The sequence below is a fragment of the Anoplopoma fimbria genome, unplaced genomic scaffold (assembly GCF_027596085.1).
Source record: "Anoplopoma fimbria isolate UVic2021 breed Golden Eagle Sablefish unplaced genomic scaffold, Afim_UVic_2022 Un_contig_12468_pilon_pilon, whole genome shotgun sequence".
Taxonomy (NCBI): domain Eukaryota; kingdom Metazoa; phylum Chordata; class Actinopteri; order Perciformes; family Anoplopomatidae; genus Anoplopoma; species Anoplopoma fimbria.
Genome location: NW_026551826.1, coordinates 5,190 through 20,885, shown reverse-complemented (window position 1 = coordinate 20,885; position 15,696 = coordinate 5,190). Strand labels below are relative to the sequence as shown.

Below are 15,696 nucleotides of genomic sequence, written 5' to 3'. Positions count from 1 at the left end.
CAAAGTATTACACTTTAACTTCTTTTAAAAAGGGGAGACTCACAGAGACGTCCATTGATGTACTGCTGTCGTCCAATCAGAAGGATTCTCCTTCTCAGTTAAAAAATATTATTTTCCTTCTTCTTCTCAAATTCCCCAATGAGGCAATAAAACCTCACCTACAGAGCTGCACTGAGAGGAGGAGCAACACTGAAAGAGGAGAGCTGCAGAGTCACATTTCCTGAAATGAAAGTGAAAGTTTGTCTGATCAACAGCAGAGCTGCAGTCGAGACAAGTCTCTCTGTTTCTCTGTAAAGAAACATTCAACTGAATCCAGCAGCTTTTTCTCAACAACACAGCAGAATCTCTTCAAACACTGGTGAGTACTCTGTTCTACAAAGACACTCAATATTTGGTGTTAAAGTGAGTTAAAACCAGAATCCATAGCAAAGAAAAAAAGTAACAGCAGATAAACTAGGCCAGCTAAAAGCTAACTAGCCAGCTGTGACTCCCTTTGGATGGACAAACACAGAACAGCATCTGATTTAATGTGTGCATTTATTTATTTATTTATGATAAAGGTACAACACTGATGTTTTAAAGTCCTCATACCTGTTATATACTTTATTAAATAGCCTTGAACTTCACTGTTTAACAACCGGTATGAACTCAAAGACTTCAGCTCTACTCAGACAGGAAGTTCTGCTCATGGAACTGAGGTGCAAATATTATTAGTAGATGAATTGTAATACGTTCAATATTAAAGTGGAATTAAAAATGTTGAACCTAATTACAAATTATATAAATTAACTCTAACAACATTAGCATTAGGGTAACAGTATTATTGTTTAATGTGTGATGTCAGTAATAAAGGAATCTTTTCTTTTTGGTTTAAAATTAAATTCTATTTTAATTGTACTTATTATATATTATATATTGTGATATTAACAAGAACCAGAGGGACTGGGATGTTTTCACTGCAAAGCTTGAACCATCAGATTAGTTGATCATTGTTTTATTAGTTTTATTACTATTTGAATAACAGCTAATAGTCACTCAGGCAGTTTTAACAAAAACCATTTTCAAACCACAGAGAAAGAAAAGGCAGAATAATCCAACTCCACTTGCTTAATCTAAAATAAATCCACCAAACAAACTGAGTCTGATCTTTGGAAAACAATCTCAAACTGTGGCATTGACAGGAAGCTTCGTCTCTTGCGTGCTGGTTGCTATGAAAAAGTTCTTATTGACTCACTTCATATCAGCCCAAGTCTTCAGCTGAACTAAATGAAAAGTTGAATCTGAGAAGCAACACTCGCTAACACTTCGCTAACACTCTGCAGACTTACATTTGTTCCTTTAAATATTATACAGTTTCTGTGCGATCTTTTTCTCCCGTCACATTTTACTCTGTGGTTTTGATTTTTTACTGCAATATAAAAGTCCTGCTCCTCTATGGAAACAGAACAAACACGGCTAGAAGTAGAGAGAACTCAAAAATGTGTTTAGTGCAAAATAACAAAGTTATAATGACATAAATCATGAAAAATTAAACAAAGAAAGTTTTATCTATACATCCAATATTTTTGTTTGTTACCAATATTAGAAAAAACTCTAGTCCCTACTTGTTATATATATTAAACCATCTACATTTTTAAAACTTCTACTTACAGCCTCTCCTCTCCTTTCTGCTCTGTCTTCAGCCTGAAGTTTAGTCCAAGTTTCAGAGAATTTCTGTCAAATGACCGTTGGACTGTTGAACGTTAATCCTCTGAACCACAAGCAGTTTATGGGCGTTTTTTGCTCCTGTCACATTCTACTCTGTGGCTTTGATTTTTACTGCAGTATAAAAGTATTTTGTGCAGTATAACACAGTTATCATGCCATAAATCATGAAAAAACAATAAAAAGGATGTTGGATTTCTTTGATTTATTTTACAAAAGTTGGGAAACAATCTAATCTATATTTCCATCATTTTATATATCCAACATATCTATATATCCGAGATATGAATCTGACGATCATGACTGTTTTCACAGCTTCTGACTGTGATTAACGGTTTAGTTTTGGCAATCATTTAAAGAGAACATGCTGTTCGATCTTAATGGCAGGCTTTGGGGTTCAGAAGGTACATTTAATTTCAGCTGGTTACCATGACGACTCATTAATGCAACCCCAAATAACCTCTGGGGAGCAGTTGTTAGCTTACATAGTCATTTACCATGCAGACCTTCACAAACACCACATGTATCACGTTTCAGACGTAACATGAATGTCTGATGTTACTCACTCATATCGATGTTATCTCTTCCAACCTTCCTGTGTCACTGACAGCAGCAGTATTAATAATTAAATTAGAGCTGAGTGATCTAATAGAAATACCACCATAGAACTGCACATCTGAGCTCTCCTTTATTACAGCATGGTCCAGGACCTGACTGTGTAATGAGCTGTCTAAGTAAATCAGAACTTGAATTAATACAGATTGTAGCCACTAATACATTATCAACCACGGCGCATATTTGCGTTGGACATTTTCTCACTCAAATTAGCCCTCAGGTGCAAAACAGAAACAGCATTCAGGATGTCCCTCCTTATATTCTACTAATCATAGCTTGATTTTATTGAAAAAAAGAATCAAACTGGAGACCATCTTTGGATGGGATCACACAATGGCGTAAATTGTGTCCTCCTTCCTTACTTCAGACGCGTTTACTCGGACTGACTCGTACTGATGACACACACAGAGACCCACAACGTGAAAAACGCTGTTGCAGCTGCTAAAGATGTTTAATAAGAGTTGTTGTTTTTTACACCTTTTGTCCTCAGAGTGTAGACATGTCTGCTGCCAGCTGTCTGCTGACTGAAGATCAGTTTCTGTGCTCCATCTGTCTGGATGTGTTCACTGATCCAGTCACCATACCATGTGGACACAACTTCTGTAAAACCTGCATCACTAAACACTGGGATGTTGATGTCCAGTGTCAGTGTCCAAACTGTAAAAAGGTTTTTAACACCAGACCTGAGCTGCAGATCAATACTTTCATCTCTGAGATGGCTGCTCAGTTCAGACAGTCAGCTCAACAGAAAGCCAGAAACAGCAGCTCAGAGCAACAAGCTGATAAACCAGGAGAAGTTCCCTGTGACGTCTGCACTGGAACCAAACTGAAGGCCATGAAGTCCTGCCTGGTGTGTCTGGCCTCCTACTGTGAGACTCACCTGGAGCCTCATCTGACAATGTCAGGTCTGAAAAGACATCAGCTGATCGACCCTGTGGAGAACCTGGAAGACAGGATGTGTACGGAGCACGATAAACTGATGGAGCTGTTCTGTAAGACCGACCAGATGTGTGTCTGCATGCTCTGCAGTCTTTCAGACCACAAGACACATGATGTTGTTCCTCTGAAAGAAGGTTATGAAGGAAAGAAGGCCGAGCTGGAGGCTGAAATTCAGCAGATGATGCAGAAGAGACGACTGAAGATTCAGGAGATCAAACACTCAGTGGAGCTCAGTGAGGAAGATGCAGACAGAGAGATAGCAGATGGTGTTCAGGTCTTCACCGCTCTGAAGGAGTCTGTTGAGAGAAGCCAGGCCGAGCTCATCGACACGATCAAAGAGAAGCAGAGAAAGACAGAGAAACAGGCTGAAGGCTTCATCAAAGAGCTGGAACAGGAAATCTGTGAGCTGAAGAAGAGAAGCACTGAGGTGGAGCAGCTCTCACGCTCTGAAGACCACCTCGACATTCTCCAAAGCTTCATTTACCTGAACGCTGCTTTACCCACAAAGGACTGGACAGAAGGCAACGCCCAACCACTCTATGAGGGGACTGTGAGGAAAGCTTTGAATCTGCTGGAGGAGATGATTAGTGAACAGATAAAGAATCTGGTTGAGGCCGAGCTGAAGAGAGTCCAGCAGTCTGCAGTGGATGTGACACTTGATCCTGATACAGCTCATCCCAAACTCATCCTGTCTGATGACGGAAAACAAGTTAAACATGGTGATGTAAGGAAGAATCTCCCAGACAATCCAGAGAGATTTAATACTTATGTTAATGTCTTAGCGAAGCAGAGTTTCTCTTCAGGTAGATTTTACTACGAGGTTCAGGCTAAAGGGAAGACTGAGTGGTTTTTAGGAGTGGTCAGAGAGTCGATCAACAGGAAGGGAAAAATCACAGTCACTCCTCAGAATGGTTACTGGTTAACATGTTTGAGGAATGAGAATGAGTACACAGCTTGTGCTGACCCATCAGTCCGTCTCTCTCTGAAGTCTCAGCCTGAGAAGGTGGGGGTGTTGGTGGATTATGAGGAGGGTCTGGTCTCCTTTTATGACGTTGATGCTGCAGCTCTTATCTACTCCTTTACTGGCTGCTGCTTCACTGAGAAACTCTACCCATACTTTAGTCCATGTCTTAATGATGGTGGTAAAAACTCTGCCCCTCTGATCATCTCTCCTGTCAATCACACTGAGTAGAACAACCAGTTGATTTTCAGCAGAAAGGTTCACTGCACTCAATGTAATGAATGTACATATTTTTAGTGATGTACGGTGTTTACATCGGTAATTTTTCAGCTTTTGATCAATGAGGGTTTTTCTCTTTCATGTGTCACATTAATGACTACTTCAAGTCATGGAATTATGACACTGATGAATATAATCTACTGTTGTGCATTTTATTCTAATAACTGCAATACCTGACTGTAAAGTCATCAAAAACAATTAACGCAAGAATATGAAGCATCTGTTCGTTCCATAAATGTCTGCGTGCCAAAGTCAAAACCTTTTGTTGTTTGAATATAAGAAGTGTTGCATACTAACACAAATTACAGAAGAGCAGTTTATGAATAAGACAACTGCTTTTCTCTCTTTTTCCTGTTTATCTAACAGGAGCAAAATAAAGATTATATTGTGTCCGATAACGTTACATGACTTTTGATTGATATCACAGCTGAAGGAATAGCTGATGATGTTTATAATGACACTAAATCATGTGATTAAAAACACCATCAGCTGTTCTCAGACTGATTGAGCTGACGAGCTCTAATACTCCATCACATTTCAGATGGTTATATTAAATAATGTGGTGATATTTAAGGTTTGAGTTGAGTTTGAGCAGCTGATGTGAACACTAAACCAGTGCTACTAGTTTGTAAAGAATAAATTATATCTGAGGACGCCATCTAGTGGAGTTCATCACAAACTGCAGCCTGTGGCCATAAAACGACATGCTCTCAATCTAATAGATACAAGTACTCTGTCTAATGTCACTTTTTATCTTGTTTTGTAGTTTTTTGAGCTCATATTAAAACCAGCAGCTTTCACTTAAATATATGTTTACATTCAAAGTATTACACTTTAACTTCTTTTAAAAGGAGACTCACAGAGACGCCCATTGATGTACTGCTGTCGTCCAATCAGAAGGATTCTCTTTCTCAGTTAAAAAATATTATTTTCCTTCTTCTTCTCAAATTCCCCAATGAGGCAATAAAACCTCACCTACAGAGCTGCACTGAGAGGAGGAGCAACTCTGAAAGAGGAGAGCTGCAGAGTCACATTTCCTGAAATGAAAGTGAAAGTTTGTCTGATCAACAGCAGAGCTGCAGTCGAGACAAGTCTCTCTGTTTCTCTGTAAAGAAACATTCAACTGAATCCAGCAGCTTTTTCTCACCAACACAGCAGAATCTCTGACAAACACTGGTGAGTACTCTGTTCTACAAAGACAACATGCACTGACTCAATATTTGTCTCCCATTGTTTCACCTATTTTATTATATAGATCATAAAATTAATATCATTTTTAGAAAAAAAATAATGTATATTGTTTAAAAAACTATAACCACAGTGACTGAACTCTGTCTAGTTTAGGTTAGATAGAATGCAGTCACAGCTCGTTTCAGCTTATCTTAATTTAAAGACTATTTCCGACGTGTTTCTTTTCTGTCAGTGAAAATTAAACTAAAGCCAACAATGACAAAAAAAGATAAGTAACATCAGGTGACGGTTAAGGCTAGATGCCCTTTGGACTCTCCAAATACAGTACAGGGTCTAACTTCATGTGTCAAATTATTTTATTGCCTGTTAAGCAATAAAAAAGGTTTTACAACGTATATAGCTGTTACACACTTTGGTAAGTAGTCTTGAACTTCAAACCCTTTTTTCAACTTAATTGTTTCCATAGTTACTGCTGGCTGACTTTGCAAGACAGTAAGGCTAATACTATTTTTACTATTATCATTATGAACTGTGTTTGAACATCCAGTATTAGCTCATAATCAGATCTCCACTCAGACGGGAAGCTCCACTCATGGCAAATGTTTAACTGACGTCCATCGTGGCTGTCGGGGTTGTGGAGAAAAATGTTTTTTGTTTCCCATAAACGTGTTCTTTAATGGGAAATGGACTTGCCTTCATGTAGTGCTTCAGACCTCTCAAAGTGCTGAACGCTTCATGTCAACAATCACCCATTCACACACACATCAATACACTGATGGCAAAGACTGCCATACAAGTTACCAACCTGCTCATCAGGATCTCATCTATATGTTCATTCACCTAACGATGGCACGGGAACAACCTGGGGTTTAGAATCTTGGCCAAACCCGATCACAGGATGACCGTGCTACTGTACAACGACGCAGGATTTGGGGTCAGCAAGGTAACTTCAGGGTTAACAGGTTTTCAGTTCTACGGCGGAGGTTCACTTCTAGTCGGTGGAGATCACAATGGTAACTAATGCTGCACACCTAACCTGCTCCAGAACAGGTTATGTTGGAGATCATCTCCCCTAATGACCAATCAAAGCTCAGTACATTGATTGTTAACTAATATCACACAAATATGAAGAAGTTAAAGTCATACACCAGGCTAAAAGCAACAGTTTATACTGCCAAATGCAGGAAGGACAGCTGGCAATAAATCGCTGTTCTACAGTGACACTCAATATTTGATGTTAAAGTGAGTTAAAACCAGAATCCATAGCAAAGAAAAGAAAAAAAGTAACAGCAGATAAACTAGGCCAGCTAAAAGCTAACTAGCCAGCTGTGACTCCCTTTGGATGGACAAACACAGAACAGCATCTGATTTAATGTGTGCATTTATTTATTTATGATAAAGGTACAACACTGATGTTTTAAAGTCCTCATACCTGTTATAGACTTTATTAAATAGCCTTGAACTTCACTGTTTAACAACCGGTATGAACTCAAAAACTTCAGCTCTACTCAGACAGGAAGTTCTGCTCATGGAACTGAGGAGCAAATATTATTAGTAGATGAATTGTAATACGTTCAATATTAAAGTGGAATTAAAAATGTTGAACCTAATTACAAATTATATAAATTAACTCTAACAACATTAGCATTAGGGTAACAGTATTATTGTTTAATGTGTGATGTCACAGTAATAAAGGAATCTTTTCTTTTTGGTTTAAAATTAAATTCTATTTTAATTGTACTTATTATATATTATATATTGTGATATTAACAAGAACCAGAGGGACTGGGATGTTTTCACTGCAAAGCTTAAACCATCAGATTAGTTGATCATTGTTTTATTAGTTTTACTACATAACTATAAACAGCGGTGTCCTGTTTGTTGGATAAAAACACAGCATTACAGTCTGACTTAATAACACTTTTGTGGAAAAGACTTTCATGATGCTCTTACAACACTGAAAATCAGATCCTAACAGCACCACGTGTCAGAGAAACAATATGACAGGATGAAAACGGCAGAGTTCAAATGTTAAAATGTACACTACTGTTATTGTCAAGTCATGTTCCCAAACATGTTCAGTTTACTCATTTGAAAAGGATCTATGCGTGTACCCGAAGATTTCAACTGGATTTCACTCAATGACAAAACAACTTTTAATTCTCCTCCTTTTATTTTGGTAGGTTATTAAGCTTTTAATCCATTACACCATTAAGCCATTAAGGTTAAAAAACTTTAAATAGAAAAAGTAAATCCATATATATTCAATAGACAAATGAATGTAAACAGGCAAAGCATCTGTGATAGTTTAAGTGATAAAGCTCCAGTGTCATATTCTATAATCTAAACATGTCCTAACACATTTAAAGCACACACAGATAATGCCCACAGCTGCCATAACTGCTGGCTTAACACCAGGCAAAGTGTTTATTCTTCATTTTAGCACAATTAGTGACCGAAAGTGAATCAGGATGTTCTCATAGTGCCATCAACAAACATTTACACCACTTTGACCGTCACCATTTACCTTCTACTTTAACAACCATCATGGGATTTGAGAACAGATAGAAACATAACAGGTTATTCAGTCATAACCGCAGATCTCGATGTCATGTGATCTCTGTCAGGTCTGCCTCTCTACTGTTCCAGGCAGAGAGGCTCCTCCCTGTTTATTTATGAATACTCAGATTGTCAGTGTATTCATTTCTTTACTAATAGCTTTACTTATTATTATATTTACAATTATCTTCATCTTATTTAGTCCTTTATATTGCTTCTATCGATATAAAAGAGAAGTCCTGTTTGACTTGACAGTAATCATCATTAGAACAACACTGACTGCTCAGAGTCTTCTCTCAGGACAAAACTACATTTTATAAAATGCTGCTGTTCATAATAATAATACATTTTGTTTGCATAGCGTTTTAAAAGGTACTCAAAGGCATTCTACATGGTAAAGACAGAAAAGATAAAAGCAATAACAATATAAATGACATTATAACATTAAGAAACAAAACAAAACCATACATAACTGGCATCACAGACTGAAAGCAGATTTAAATAGATGAGTTTTAAGGTTAAACGCTTCATTTTGTTCATCCATTAGAGATCAACACGTAATACTTCTGGTTCACTGAGAGGAGGAGCAACTCTGAAAGAGGAGAGCTGCAGAATCACTTTTCCTGAAATGAAAGTGAAAGTGAAAGTTTGTCTGATCAACAGCAGAGCTGCAGTCGAGACAAGTCTCTCTGTTTCTCTGTAAAGAAACATTCAACTGAATCCAGCAGCTTTTTCTCAACAACACAGCAGAATCTCTTCAAACACTGGTGAGTACTCTGTTCTACAGTGACACTCAATATTTGGTGTTAAAGTGAGTTAAAACCAGAATCCACAGCAAAGAAAAAAGTAACAGCAGATAAACTAGGCCAGCTAAAAGCTAACTAGCCAGCTGTGACTCCTTTGGATGGACAAACACAGAACAGCATCTGATTTAATGTGTGCATTTATTTATTTATGATAAAGGTACAACACTGATGTTTTAAAGTCCTCATACCTGTTATATACTTTATTAAATAGCCTTGAACTTCACTGTTTAACAACCGGTATGAACTCAAAGACTTCAGCTCTACTCAGACAGGAAGTTCTGCTCATGGAACTGAGGTGCAAATATTATTAGTAGATGAATTGTAATACGTTCAATATTAAAGTGGAATTAAAAATGTTGATCCTACTTACAAATTATATAAATTAACTCTAATAACATTAGCATTAGGGTAACAGTATTATTGTTTAATGTGTGATGTCACAGTCATAAAGGAATCTTTTCTTTTTGGTTTAAAATTAAATTCTATTTTAATTGTACTTATTATATATTATATATTGTGATATTAACAAGAACCAGAGGGACTGGGATGTTTTCACTGCAAAGCTTGAACCATCAGATTAGTTGATCATTGTTTTATTAGTTTTACTACTATTTGAATAACAGCTAATAGTCACTCAGGCAGTTTTAAAAAAAACCCATTTAAAACCACAGAGAAAGAAAAGGCAGAATAATCCAACTCCACTTGCTTAATCTAAAATAAATCCACCAAACAAACTGAGTCTGATCTTTGGAAAACAATCTCAAACTGTGGCATTGACAGGAAGCTTAGTCTCTTGCGTGCTGGTTGCTATGAAAAAGTTATTATTGACTCACTTCATATCAGCCCAAGTCTTCAGCTGAACTAAATGAAAAGTTGAATCTGAGAAGCAACACTCGCTAACACTTCGCTAACACTCTGCAGACTTACATTTGTTCCTTTAAATATTATACATTTTCTGTGCGATCTTTTTCTCCCGTCACATTTTAATCTGTGGTTTTGATTTTTTACTGCAATATAAAAGTCCTGCTCCTCTATGGAAACAGAACAAACACGGCTAGAAGTAGAGAGAACTCAAAAATGTGTTTAGTGCAAAATAACAAAGTTATAATGACATAAATCATGAAAAATTAAACAAAGAAAGTTTTATCTATACATCCAATATTTTTGTTTGTTACCAATATTAGTAGAGTCTCTACTTGTTATATATATTAAACCATCTACATTTTTAAAACGTCTACTTACAGCCTCTCCTCTCCTTTCTGCTCTGTCTTCAGCCTGAAGTTTAGTCCAAGTTTCAGAGAATTTCTGTCAAATGACCGTTGGACTGTTGAACGTTAATCCTCTGAACCACAAGCAGTTTATGGGCGTTTTTTTCTCCTGTCACATTCTACTCTCTGTGGCTTTGATTTTTACTGCAGTATAAAAGTATTTTGTGCAGTATAACACAGTTATCATGCCATAAATCATGAAAAAACAATAAAAAGGAAGTTGGATTTCTTTGATTTATTTTACAAAAGTTGGGAAACAATGGAATCTATATTTCCATCATTTTATATATCCAACATATCGATATATCCGAGATATGAATCTGATGATCATGACTGTTTTTACAGCTTCTGACTGTGATTAACGGTTTAGTTTTGGCAATCATTTAAAGAGAACATGCTTTTCGATCTTAATGGCAGGCTTTGGGGTTCAGAAGGTACATTTCATTTCAGCTGGTTACCATGACGACTCATTAATGCAACCCCAAATAACCTCTGGGGAGCAGTTGTTAGCTTACATAGTCATTTACCATGCAGACCTTCACAAACACCACATGTATCACGTTTCAGACGTAACATGAATGTCTGATGTTACTCACTCATATCGATGTTATCTCTTCCAACCTTCCTGTGTCACTGACAGCAGCAGTATTAATAATTAAATTAGAGCTGAGTGATCTAATAGAAATACCACCATAGAACTGCACATCTGAGCTCTCCTTTATTACAGCATGGTCCAGGACCTGACTGTGTAATGAGCTGTCTAAGTAAATCAGAACTTGAATTAATACAGATTGTAGCCACTAATACATTATCAACCACGGCGCATATTTGCGTTGGACATTTTCTCACTCAAATTAGCCCTCAGGTGCAAAACAGAAACAGCATTCAGGATGTCCCTCCTTATCTTCTACTAATCATAGCTTGATTTTATTGAAAAAAAGAATCAAACTGGAGACCATCTTTGGATGGGATCACACAATGGCGTAAATTGTGTCCTCCTTCCTTACTCCAGACGCGTTTACTCGGACCAAAACCGTCTTCAGACGAGTTTCTGTTAACACACCTACATAGTTTAGTGACTGTGTTTTGCATGGTTGTGATGCTGCCGTGGAGACAAAATCTGTCCACTGACATATAGATTCTATTATGTAAGCACCTGTTAAAGTACTCAAACCCGCTTCTATAATAGTTCCCTCTACAGTAGATTCTTCAGGACCACATTTTACCATGATGACACACACAGAGACCCACAACGTGAAAAACACTGTTGCAGCTGCTAAAGATGTTTAATAAGAGTTGTTGTTTTTTACACCTTTTGTCCTCAGAGTGTAGACATGTCTGCTGCCAGCTGTCTGCTGACTGAAGATCAGTTTCTGTGCTCCATCTGTCTGGATGTGTTCACTGATCCAGTCAGCACACCATGTGGACACAACTTCTGTAAAACCTGCATCACTCAACACTGGGACGTTAATGTCCAGTGTCAGTGTCCAAACTGTAAAAAGGTTTTTAACACCAGACCTGAGCTGCAGATCAATACTTTCATCTCTGAGATGGCTGCTCAGTTCAGACAGTCAGCTCAACAGAAAGCCAGAAACAGAAGCTCAGAGCAACAAGCTGATAAACCAGGAGAAGTTCCCTGTGAGTCTGCACTGGAACCAAACTGAAGGCCATGAAGTCCTGCCTGGTGTGTCTGGTCTCCTACTGTGAGACTCACCTGGAGCCTCATCTGACAATGTCAGGTCTGAAAAGACATCAGCTGATCGACCCTGTGGAGAACCTGGAAGACAGGATGTGTACGGAGCACGATAAACTGATGGAGCTGTTCTGTAAGACCAACCAGATGTGTGTCTGCATGCTCTGCAGTCTTTCAGACCACAAGACACATGATGTTGTTCCTCTGAAAGAAGAATATGAAGGAAAGAAGGCCGAGCTGGAGGCTGAAATTCAGCAGATGATCCAGAAGAGACGACTGAAGATTCAGGAGATCAAACACTCCGTGGAGCTCAGTGAGGAAGATGCAGACAGAGAGATAGCAGATGGTGTTCAGGTCTTCACCGCTCTGAAGGAGTCTGTTGAGAGAAGCCAGGCCGAGCTCATCGACACGATCAAAGAGAAGCAGAGAAAGACAGAGAAACAGGCTGAAGGCTTCATCAAAGAGCTGGAACAGGAAATCTGTGAGCTGAAGAAGAGAAGCACTGAGGTGGAGCAGCTCTCACACTCTGAAGACCACCTCGACATCCTCCAAAGCTTCATTTCCCTGAACTCTGCTTTACCCACAAAGGACTGGACAGAAGGCAACGCCCAACCACTCTATGAGGGGACTGTGAGGAAAGCTTTGAATCTGCTGGAGGAGATGATTAGTGAACAGATAAAGAATCTGGTTGAGGCCGAGCTGAAGAGAGTCCAGCAGTCTGCAGTGGATGTGACACTTGATCCTGATACAGCTCATCCCAAACTCATCCTGTCTGATGACGGAAAACAAGTTAAACATGGTGATGTATGGAAGAATCTCCCAGACAATCCAGAGAGATTTAATACGTGTGTTAATGTCTTAGCAAAGCAGAGTTTCTCTTCAGGAAGATTTTACTACGAGGTTCAGGTTAAAGGGAAGACTGAGTGGTATTTAGGAGTGGCCAGAGAGTCGATCAACAGGAAGGGAAGCATCACACTGTCTCCTCAGAATGGTTACTGGAGGATATGTTTGAGGAATGAGAATAAGTACACAGCTCTTGCTGACCCATCAGTCCGTCTCTCTCTGAAGTCTCATCCTGAGAAGGTGGGGGTGTTGGTGGATTATGAGGAGGGTCTGGTCTCCTTTTATGACGTTGATGCTGCAGCTCTTATCTACTCCTTTACTGGCTGCTGCTTCACTGAGAAACTCTACCCATTCTTTAGTCCATGTCCTAATGATGGTGGTAAAAACTCTGCCCCTCTGATCATCTCTCCTGTCAATCACACTGAGTAGAACAACCAGTGGATTTTCAGCAGAAAGGTTCACTGCACTCAATGTAATGAATGTACATATTTTTAGTGATGTACGGTGTTTACATCGTTAATTTTTCAGCTTTTGATCAATGAGGGTTTTTCTCTTTCATGTGTCACATTAATGACTACTTCAAGTCATGGAATTATGACACTGATGAATATAATCTACTGTTGTGCATTTTTTTCTAATAACTGCAATACCTGACTGTAAAGTCATCAAAAACAATGAACTCAAGAATATGAAGCATCTGTTCGTTCCATAAATGTCTGCGTGCCAAAGTCAAAACCTTTTGTTGTTTGAATATAAGAAGTGTTGCATACTAACACAAATTACAGAAGAGCAGTTTATGAATAAGACAACTGCTTTTCTCTCATTTTCCTGTTTATCTAACAGGAGCAAAATAAAGATTATATTGTGTCTGATTAAGTTGTGCGGCTTTTGATTGATATCACAGCTGAAGGAATAGCTGATGATGTTTATAATGACACTAAATCATGTGATTAAAAACACCATCAGCTGTTCTCAGACTGATTTTAGCTGACAAGCTCTAATACTCCATCACATTTCAGATAGTTATATTAAATAATGTGGTGATATTTAAGGTTTGAGTTGAGTTTGAGCAGCTGATGTGAACTTTAAACCAGTGCTACTAGTTTGCAAAGAATAAATTATATCTGAGGCCGCCACCTAGTGGAGTTCATCACAAACTGCAGCCTGTGGCCATAAAACGACATGCTCTCAATCTAATAGATACAAGTACTCTGTCTAATGTCACTTTTTATTTTGTTTTGTAGTTTTTTGAGCTCATATTAAAACCAGCAGCTTTCACTTAAATATATGTTTACATTCAAAGTATTACACTTTAACTTCTTTTAAAAAGGGGAGACTCACAGAGACGTCCATTGATGTACTGCTGTCGTCCAATCAGAAGGATTCTCTTTCTCAGTTAAAAAATATTATTTTCCTTCTTCTCAAATTCCCCAATGAGGCAATAAAACCTCACCTACAGAGCTGCACTGAGAGGAGGAGCAACACTGAAAGAGGAGAGCTGCAGAGTCACATTTCCTGAAATGAAAGTGAAAGTTTGTCTGATCAACAGCAGAGCTGCAGTCGAGACAAGTCTCTCTGTTTCTCTGTAAAGAAACATTCAACTGAATCCAGCAGCTTTTTCTCACCAACACAGCAGAATCTCTTCAAACACTGGTGAGTACTCTGTTCTACAAAGACAACATGCACTGACTCAATATTTGTCTCCCATTGTTTCACCTATTTTATTATATAGATCATAAAATTAATATCATTTTTAGAAAAAAAATAATGTATATTGTTTAAAAAACTATAACCACAGTGACTGAACTCTGTCTAGTTTAGGTTAGATAGAATGCAGTCACAGCTCGTTTCAGCTTATCTTAATTTAAAGACTATTTCCGACGTGTTTCTTTTCTGTCAGTGAAAATTAAACTAAAGCCAACAATGACAAAAAAAGATAAGTAACATCAGGTGACGGTTAAGGCTAGATGCCCTTTGGACTCTCCAAATACAGTACAGGGTCTAACTTCATGTGTCAAATTATTTTATTGCCTGTTAAGCAATAAAAAAGGTTTTACAACGTATATAGCTGTTACACACTTTGGTAAGTAGTCTTGAACTTCAAACCCTTTTTTCAACTTAATTGTTTCCATAGTTACTGCTGGCTGACTTTGCAAGACAGTAAGGCTAATACTATTTTTACTATTATCGTTATGAACTGTGTTTGAACATCCAGTATTAGCTCATAATCAGATCTCCACTCAGACGGGAAGCTCCACTCATGGCAAATGTTTAACTGACGTCCATCGTGGCTGTCGGGGTTGTGGAGAAAAATGTTTTTTGTTTCCCATAAACGTGTTCTTTAATGGGAAATGGACTTGCCTTCATGTAGTGCTTCAGACCTCTCAAAGTGCTGAACGCTTCATGTCAACAATCACCCATTCACACACACATCAATACACTGATGGCAAAGACTGCCATACAAGTTACCAACCTGCTCATCAGGATCTCATCTATATGTTCATTCACCTAACGATGGCACGGGAACAACCTGGGGTTTAGAATCTTGGCCAAACCCGATCACAGGATGACCGTGCTACTGTACAACGACGCAGGATTTGGGGTCAGCAAGGTAACTTCAGGGTTAACAGGTTTTCAGTTCTACGGCGGAGGTTCACTTCTAGTCGGTGGAGATCACAATGGTAACTAATGCTGCACACCTAAACTGCTCCAGAACAGGTTATGTTGGAGATCATCTCCCCTAATGACCAATCAAAGCTCAGTACATTGATTGTTAACTAATATCACACAAATATGAAGAAGTTAAAGTCATACACCAGGCTAAAAGCAACAGTTTAT

General features: G+C 38.3%; 2 protein-coding genes across 2 annotated transcripts; both read left to right on the top strand.

The window, feature by feature from the left end:
• Nucleotides 1-222: 222 nt before the first annotated feature.
• LOC129115799 (E3 ubiquitin-protein ligase TRIM21-like) lies at nucleotides 223-4,885 on the top strand. Its single transcript, XM_054627047.1, has 2 exons — nucleotides 223-358; nucleotides 2,810-4,885. Exon 2 carries the CDS (start codon nucleotides 2,819-2,821, stop codon nucleotides 4,448-4,450), a length of 1,632 nt encoding a protein of 543 aa, XP_054483022.1. The 5' UTR covers nucleotides 223-358; nucleotides 2,810-2,818; the 3' UTR covers nucleotides 4,451-4,885.
• Nucleotides 4,886-8,832: 3,947 nt separating this feature from the next.
• LOC129115796 (E3 ubiquitin-protein ligase TRIM21-like) lies at nucleotides 8,833-13,662 on the top strand. The gene is given in 3 exon segments (XM_054627045.1): nucleotides 8,833-9,015; nucleotides 11,648-11,963; nucleotides 11,966-13,662. Coding segments are annotated over 2 exon segments (1,629 nt in total). The 5' UTR covers nucleotides 8,833-9,015; nucleotides 11,648-11,656; the 3' UTR covers nucleotides 13,288-13,662.
• Nucleotides 13,663-15,696: the final 2,034 nt, after the last annotated feature.

What these genes read in the sequence shown, in the direction of transcription:
- LOC129115799 (XM_054627047.1), top strand. Translation starts at nt 2,819, where the DNA reads ATGTCTGCTGCCAGCTGTCTGCTGACTGAAGATCAGTTTCTGTGCTCC.